The sequence below is a fragment of the Egretta garzetta genome, unplaced genomic scaffold (assembly GCF_000687185.1).
Source record: "Egretta garzetta isolate BGI_Z169 unplaced genomic scaffold, ASM68718v1 scaffold46, whole genome shotgun sequence".
NCBI classification, from domain to species: Eukaryota; Metazoa; Chordata; class Aves; order Pelecaniformes; family Ardeidae; genus Egretta; species Egretta garzetta.
In genome coordinates this window covers 1,092,881-1,101,837 of record NW_009260268.1, presented here as the reverse complement: position 1 = coordinate 1,101,837, position 8,957 = coordinate 1,092,881, and the positions used below count along the sequence as shown (strand labels likewise).

General features: G+C 38.9%; 1 protein-coding gene across 1 annotated transcript in view; it reads right to left on the bottom strand.

Annotated features, from left to right (window-relative positions):
- NEIL3 (nei like DNA glycosylase 3) overlaps nt 1-4,419 on the bottom strand; it is a 29,532-nt gene extending 25,113 nt beyond the window's left edge. The window contains exon 1 of the mRNA XM_009642350.1: nt 4,033-4,419. Within this exon, the coding sequence (XP_009640645.1) occupies nt 4,033-4,419 (387 nt within the window). The remainder of the gene's footprint in view (nt 1-4,032) is intronic.
- Between the last annotated feature and the right edge of the window lie 4,538 nt (nt 4,420-8,957).

The following is an 8,957-nucleotide window of genomic DNA, read 5'->3' as shown; positions in this document are numbered from 1 at the left end:
TGGAGGAGGAGGCCAGAGAGACGGGCCCTGCCTAACCCCTCTCGTTTCTTTTCCAGTCCAGACCAGGTGATCCTTAAGCTTAGACCATCTTTTGCATGGACGGGAACGTGAATCAAAAAGCTTTGTTTTGTGAGACCCTTCAGGGAAAACACGGTATATCCTATTTGTTTTGTTCTTAATCGTGAACTAGTAATGTCCTCAGGTACCTAATTAGCCATCACAGGCTTCCTGGTATTGTTTAAAACACCCTTGCAAGTACATCTCCTTTTAAGACTTACTTAATGCACAATTGGAAGTTAAATTCAGCCTTAAAAGAGTCAATATTCTGTAGGTTTTTGCAGTCAGTCCGAGTTTACACGAGGAAAACTTTCCCTGCTGCATTTGAATTAAACAGTGGGTGTAACAAGCTCCATGAGCTTTAAGAAAATTGAGGGAACTTGCTTTTGAAGGTAGAGCATGAGACACCATTTCCTAATGTCCATCTTGTGAGGCATACTGACACTGGTCGAAATCTCTCAATATTTTTTCTTATATAAACAGTCCATATCCAGTCTTTTATCTGGGCTCAGTCAAAATGCATCTTATTCCTAAAAGAATAGCTTTTTTTTCCTGAAAGGAAGTGACTAAATCAGGTTAAAGTATTTACATTTGCTGAAATAAAACTGAATTCAGGTGTGCTACTAAAGTTAGTGTGTGCTACCCTTTGTGGCAAAAGTATTTTTTCTTTTTCACAGTGATGTTTTTGCTGTGATCATTCTAAATTAAAACAATAAGGCAATTGTTAGCCAGAGAATTAAGTTCACTAGTCAGAGAGCAGAAATCACCGATGTACCAAAATGGTACGTGAAATCCAAACTGTTTTTTCTGGTGCCCTTAGTGTTCTTCCAAAAGCAGTTCAAAATTGATACATAACTCATGTTATAAATTGAGACCACAATTGATCATAATCCAATTAAAATTTTATTAATTATAGCAAGTAGAATATGAGCAAATACAGCGCTGGACGGCAGGGGAGTCTGCGCTCCGCCAACTGCCGTGCTGAGCAGTTCAAACAGTCTCTTTTTATACATCTTTACTTCCATGTTCAATGAAGTAGTGGAGGCACTCTGCGCATGCCTCAGTTGTTGTTAGGGGGTCGTTTTCTGCCTCTTGGTGGTCGTTGAGGCCGAAGTAAGAAGTCTTCCTCCTTTGTCCCATAGTTGACCCCTCACTCATATGTCCTTATATGGGGTTGTCTGTCCTGTTTCTGTCGGTTCTTGGACATCTGGCGGTTATCTTGCACAAACGGTATCCGGTTTAGTTTGTGTAAGCAATTTCATATCTTTTGTTGCCTAACCTTTACATTGAGCTTAACATAAATCTTTAATAATTGAGCTTAACATAGATCTTAATAATTGAGCTTAACATAGATCTTAATAATTGAGCTTAACATAGATCTTAATAATTGAGCTTAACATAGATCTTAATAATTGAGCTTAACATAGATCTTAATAATTGAGCTTAACATAGATCTTAATAATTGAGCTTAACATAGATCTTAATAATTGAGCTTAACATAGATCTTAATAATTGAGCTTAACATAAATCTTAATAAACAATACCCTAGTCCATAGTTTCTCACAACTCATGTTTCTGTATTCATGTGTAAGAACCTTAAAAGTACAGACAAGAACGCTTCATGTTACTCGGCTATCAAATGTAGTATTTTTCATGATAAGGGATTTTATAACTGGATATTTTTCAGTAGGTGGTTGGAGGAGTGTGTTACAGCAGATTGGGTTTTCAATTCCACATCAAATTCTGCAGGTGCATCAGAAGATGCAATACAAACCATTTATTAAGGTTCTCTATCGCTCTTTCTACTCACGTAAACAATTAATTTTAGCTAGATATTCTGCAGTAACTCGCCTTTTGCATGTGCTTTTATTCCACTAAAATTTGAATTCTGGGTACGTACAAACTGTTGTTGGTGAGCTTTATATTAAAGCGTTGTTGGTTGATAATCATTTGGGAGCTTCTCCACTTTAAGTAAAGTGTTTAAGAATACATCTGCAACAAAGGGAAAAGAAGTAAAAGCACTGTAAGAGATCTGACAGTTTTATAGTTTGAATAGATCTGACAGTCTGACAGTTTTATAGTTTGAAACAAATGCCCAATGCTGAACTCTAAATCAGGATGGTTTTTGGGTAGGAGTACCTAAATGACAGTGGCTGAATGAAGAACAGTTGTTGGGCAAAATTATTGCTGATACAGTTTTTCAGTGATGTAGTAGTGCAGCCAAGACAGAAATATATAACTGTTTGTGTTTTACAGCATTCCAAGTAGAATAATCGTACCTGCTTTTGTAACTGCTTTTTTTCCTTGAGTCAGGAAATCTCAGTTGCTGCCATTCAGTTTCAACACTGCAGTTCCCAGGCTACAAGGGGACATATTTTGTAAGATGAAAGTTTTAAAAGGAGGCTGATGGATTGCTTAAAAAAGAAAAGCTTTCATTAAATTTATTGCAGGGTTTTTTATTAGAATATAAAATTTCTTGGCAGGTAATTCCATCAATAGTTGTTCACACCTTATCTTCACTTTGAAAAATCCTATGTCCACAAGAAATAATCTCTCCCACGGGTAATTAAATGTGCAAATTTCAAGAACAAACAAGCAAATAAACCTCAGTCGAGTGTAAGTTTAACATTTGACTATTTTTTACTTCCTGTCTTCTGTTACATCAACAAAATCACAGCATTCTACTGTACTATGGTAATTGATATAGCAAATAATGGCAAGTCACCTGCAGTGAAAGGTAAAATCTATTTTTAAAAGAGAAATTGAGTAAATCTACATATGTTTATAAATTTGTCCCCTGTTGTTGTAGCTGTGTGCACAGTAGGCTCTGTTATTTTTCCCAGTGGTGTTCTCAGGCACCATTTCTTGATTTGTTTGTGCATTTGCAATATTTACAGTCAGATAGTAGCATAGAATAGAACCGTGTGCTCCAAACTGGACACTCGTATTTTTGCTGACATAGTTGGTATATTATTGCAGTTGTGATCCCATTAGAACAGAAAATGAAAAGTGCATTTCTTTCAAAAATTTCAGGTTTCCCAGAACTATGAAGAGTATACAATCCTTTTTTTTATTCCATTTTCCAGAATTTATACAAAGTCCCAATTCCCTGCCTTGCTGTACCAGTTCATGTCACAGGACATTTGGTACAAAATTGATGGGGTTAATTTGGAAGAGTAGTTATCAGCATCCAATTGCTCAAACTCTGTTTTATGCTCATTTTCTTACTTGGATTAATGTGTTAGTCTTAGAACATTGGTACGCAGTTTAAATACATAAGTTAAATTTGTAATTAACAAAGCTTTGAAGAAAGATGATGGCAGAGAATATTATCATATGGCAAATATAGACTAATTTGAATGGAACATCATTTGAGACCAAATAGTAAAGTTACATTTCTCTGAAGGCAACATGTGAGGACAGAAATATACAGAATAGAAGCACACCCTGTTCTTCTAATCCAACAGTCCGAAGAGCAATGTCAACACTGAGATTCTTGCTAAGGCCTAGTTTTTTTCTTCTGTCTGGTTGAAGTATACAGTGAACTACAAAGACATTCCCTTTATGGTGACGAAATCTGGGATAAGAATTAATAAGCAGTGGATGGCTGATCTGTTTCATGGTTGCCTAGAGAGTTAATGTGAACAGTGAAGCACACTCAAAATTGCTCATCATGTAATCTGTTGTGGCCTAACCCCACAGGCAGCTAAACGCCACACCGCTGTTTGTTCACTCCCACACTGGACAGACAGTTGGGAAAAAAACCCTAAAATTTGTGAGTCGCGTTAAGGACAGTTTAATATGACAGAAAAGGAAGGGGAAATAATAGTAATAATAATGATAAAAGAAGATACAAAATAAGTGATGTACAATGAATCTTCTACTCTGTCTCGGGAACTGCTCACTGGAAACTGGAGCAGCAATTTTCCTGGAAGAACCCCTTTTTGTGAATGTTTTTCCTTGCAACTCACATACCTGTGCTTCTAGGGTTGAGGCAGATTTTCCATCCCTCTTCTGCTCCGTGGTCACACCGGCAAAACCACAGGGTGGCTCGTGGTGCGTATCCACTATATCCTCGCTCTTGAGCAGAGGCATGCTTACTCCTAATGGCTGAGATACTGGTCTGTACAGGTGGGGAGCAGGGCATATCCTCTGTGAGTTGCTGGACCTCCCAGAACAGTTTTCTGGATAGTTTTTCCACAGCTGAGACGCAGGCCCATAGGGAGGAAGAGACACTTTCTTCATATTGCCGGAGTTGGCAGCCAATTCATCCACCATCTGTTCCTCTTCGTCTTTCCATGTCATTACTGCCAGTGAGCTTGCCTGCGACGATGGTGCACTCCATACAAACTTCTGCAACATGGGTTGCATGCACCTGACTTAATCTGGATCTTTGGATAACTGCCTGTTGTTCAGGTCATCATAAATCACCTCCAGTACAGCTAATTTCCTCAGGTACTGGATACCTCTCTCCATGGTGGTCCACTTGCCTGGGCGATGTATGACATCTTCCTTGAAGGGATACCTTTCCTTCATGCCTGACAGGAGTCGCCTCCAGAGGCTGAGGGCTTGTGCCCCTTTTCCAATCTCTTTGTCAATGCCCCCTTCCCTAGAAAGGGATCCCAGCTGCTTGGCTTCCCTACCCTCTAATTCCAGGCTACTGGCCCCATTATCCCAGCATCGGAGCAGCCAGGTGACAATGTGCTCACCTGGATGACGGCTGAAATCTTTTCGCCTATCTCACAGCTCACTCAAAGTAGCCACAGTGCCTGTCGCAGGGGTAGATCTCTGGATGGTATTCTTAAATAGTTGTTTAACCCTAAACAAGACCTGAACCACATTCAGGACACATAGTAATAGGAACATGCTGGTGCGAACATCCGAAGTATATTCAAAATTCTCAAGAGCTGTTGTAACTAGCCTGAAGGAGAAAGGGAAGGTGAAGGAGCAGGGGAAAGTGTCCCCTCCTGTCTCCCCCATAGATTGGTTCTCCAAGAAGAAAAGGTAAAGAGTGTAATTATGAATAGTTTCCAAGAGGTAGCTCCTGAGGTATGGAGATGATGGCAATGCCAAGTACAAATACCAGATTAGTCTCAAGACCAATAATTTTATCGTATCATAAACCAATGTTACACAGTGCAGCAAAATTGATCCAGATCCCAGCAGTGATAAACAGCACAACAGGGAACACAGACTGCAAGTAAGATGTTACATAACACAACTTTGAGAGCAAGCATGACGACTTTAAGAGTAAATAAATCAACATTGTGACCAGTGACTATTAAACCAATATAATGAATTTTTATAGCAAATTTGCCTTAACATGCTTTGGCCATTTTGGGTCAGCTACTAGGAAGAAAGTTAACTCTATCCCAGCCTAAACCAGGACAAATCCTAATGAAATCCTTCCTAAACCTTGTAAAAACATTCCCGAATCCTTCTAAATTAAGTCTGTTAATGCAGTTAATCCAAATAGTTGCACTGTTCAGGGAATGTGTTCTGGTTATGAATCACTGGTCTTACAGTGATTTTTGAAGGTCATGCATAGTTGATATGGATGCATAGTTAAATTATTTTTTGTCAGTTATCTCAAGATAAATAATGCCTTGAGTGCTGGGATCCTTTTATTTGTGGAAAGCTCTTACTTTCCATTACAGAAAACATACTATTGCAACTTTGTTTTTTACAGCTGCAGTTATTGTAAAGACATAGACCAAGGAGGTTCTTTGGAAATTGCAGTAAAGTATCAATATAAAATTATGAACTAAGTTGTGAATAACAGTATGGGAATTTCTTGCATTTATTTCATTGTTGCAGCCACAATAAAATGCTACAATTTATGTACTGTTCTCACTGAACATGGAGAACATGAACCTGGGTCGGGGTAACCCCTGGTATCAATACAGGCTGGGGAAAGAAAGGATGGAGAGCAGCCCTGCCGGAGCCCTCAGCACAAGAAGGACATGGAAGTGTTGGAGTGGGTCCAGAGGAGGGCTACTAAAATGATCCGAGGGCTGGAGCACCTCTCTTATGAGGACAGGCTGAGAGAGTTGGGCTTGTTCAGCCTGGAGAAGAGAAGGCTGCGGGGCGACCTGATTACTGCCTTTCAGTACCTAAAGGGGGCCTATAGGAAAGATGGGGACAATCTTTTTAGTAGGGCCAGCTGTGTCAGGACAAGGGGTAATGGTTTTAAACTGAAGCAGGGTAGGTTTAGACTGGATATAAGGAAGAAATTCTTCCCAATGAGGGTAGTGAAACACTGGAACGGGTTGCACAGAGAGGTGGTGGAGGCCCCATCCCTGGAAACATTCAAGGCCAGGTTGGACGGGGCTCTGAGCAACCTGATCTAGTTAGCGGTATCCCTGTTCCTGCAGGGGGGTTGGACTAGATGACCTCTAGGGGTCCCTTCCAATCCAAAACATTCTATGATTCTATGATTAATGGATTGGATGTAAAAGGGATAGTAGAAACTTATTACCATCTAACTTATAGTAGAAACTTAGTGCCATCCTAAATTACCAACTGAAAACTGGTCACAGATAAGCATATTCCTAGGGTTCCAATTCATATACTAAATAAGAAAGTCAGTTTCTTATTTTTAATTTCAATACATTGTATACTTTTGTTGCCAAAGCAGGACATGAGTTAGAATAAAACAGATAGAGGATGAAAAAAACCCCAAACAAATCACTTAATTATGTGTGGAGTAATATTTTTTAAAGTTACTAATATTTCGATATTGTCGCAATAGTACCAGGATTTTGCTGAGTAGTGATTAATAGTATGACAGATTCACCTGTCACTGTTCAGCTGTAAGCAAGTCACCGCTCTCTTAGAAAAAATAGCTTCTTATCTCTGTACCAATTCTTGATTTCCCTTGAGAATAAAAAAAAAAATTATAATCTTTGAAAATATTGGCTAGTTTGACATGTTAGTTTTCAGCAGAGTGATTTTGCCATTTTCAGTCAGGAGTTAGATGTAGAATACTTTCAAACACTGAAAATCATACTTGTTTCCTAAGAGAGCTTTGTACTGTATTAATCTCTTGGCCTTTGCTGGGGGGAAAAAAAAAGAAAAACCCAGACTAATCTGTCCTAAATCTGAATTTTTCTTCTGTTCAGACCAAAGGGTTAAATCTACAAGAGGGAATTAGACTTAAAAGGAGAGAGGCAAGCTATTCACACTCCCTAAAATTCAGTAATAATTGAGGTCCATTGACTATACTGTATTTGTAAGGTAATGGGAACTCTGAACTCCCTATCTAATCCATGGCAAAAGGTAGGCACCTCACCAGACAGTGATTTAGAGCAGAGGCCTCATTAGGTCTTTCTCTCCATTAGCCACACAGGGAACAATGCAGTTCCTGCTACTGGATACCCTGCTGCGCAACTTCAAGCAGTCACCTATTTTCCTTACACAGTGCAAGGGGAGAGTTATGTCTAAGAGCATGATTCATTTGTACGCTGAGACGGGTACTGTCTGGAAGTGCCATGGAGTTGCCTAGATGCCCCTCTCCAGTCTGGATTCATAGCAGTGAACCACCTCCTTTGGTCAGATATCTAAGCAAAGCAAATTTTTTTTCAAAAAAGAGAATGTGGCAGCTTCTTTAAGCTGCTATAGCAATGTGTTGATACCTGGATAATCAGTGGTGCCTCCTTCCTCTGGAAAGTGGAAAGCAATTGATCCTAGAGTTTCTAACTCCTAAGAAGATATGCAGGAGACTAGAATAGACTCTGTTCTGAACTGAGGCTAACTCCGTCTCTCTTATCGGAGTGCTTTTATTTTGCATAACTAACTTCGTTTTTAACTAGAGCAATGGCTGGAACCAAGGTCGTTTAGATTAGCCTGGAATTATCCAATCTAATTTTTAGCATCTGACTGCTGAACATAGCCATCTCAGACTTCATATTTTGTAATAAAACTATCTCTGGAAGGATATTCTGATCTTAGGCTGTGATCTTGCCAATAATTGTAACAGGAACTTTTGAGAGTATGAATTTAATTTTGGCTTGTTGGGAGTGAATCTGCATCTTAATGGTGTAGTAATTACGTTATGTTATTAAGTATTCAGTATCCATCTACACCCATTACTTTTTTTTTTTTTTTAATTGAAGGGAAATGCTTTACTTCTAAAGAGATTCCTCTTCCTTTCTCCATCAAAGTAGCTAATCACCCAGTGATAATGGCCATTCCTTTGGTGGCAGGAGATCAACAGTCCATATGCCACTCCAAATCAGATTGAGTGCTTTGAACCTAGCTGCGTTAGTCCTTGTGTGACTATTTTAAGCCAGCAAGAGAGAGAGTTGCAGAGACGTCTACAATGTTCTCCTCCATGTTTATGTTCAACAGTTGACCTGGTAAACATTACAAGAAACTACATCTTTTGGAGCAGACTCTGAAAGCAGGATGTGTAGAGATAGTCAATTCCATATACATATGAAGTATAAAGAAACCGGTTATCTTCAAGCCTTGATGCTTGTGCACATCCTAAGGGCAGAAAATTGGCTACAGCAGAAACTTAGCTTCCTGGTAGCATAGGTATGTTCAAGGCTAGGTAGCACTGACGCTGAATGTGGGAAGCCCTAGTTTTTGACTACTTATGACTCATTATAAGACCTCTGAGATCAAACTATTGCAGACTAAGTATTATAATTTTTTATGTGTGTTAGAAAGCAAAACTGGAGAAAAAGAGAGATCTGAAAATATATGTATTCCTTCAGAAATGTTCAGTGTAGTGCACAAATTATGACATTTCAAAATTCTGTAAGCATATTAAACAATACCAAGTTTCTTTCCTGAGTGTTTCTTTCAAAAATATTGTGCACAAAGGAGAAAACATCTTTTGCAATTCTTAAATTATAGATTAATATTGGAGAAGAATTGACTAAGACCTAGCCTAA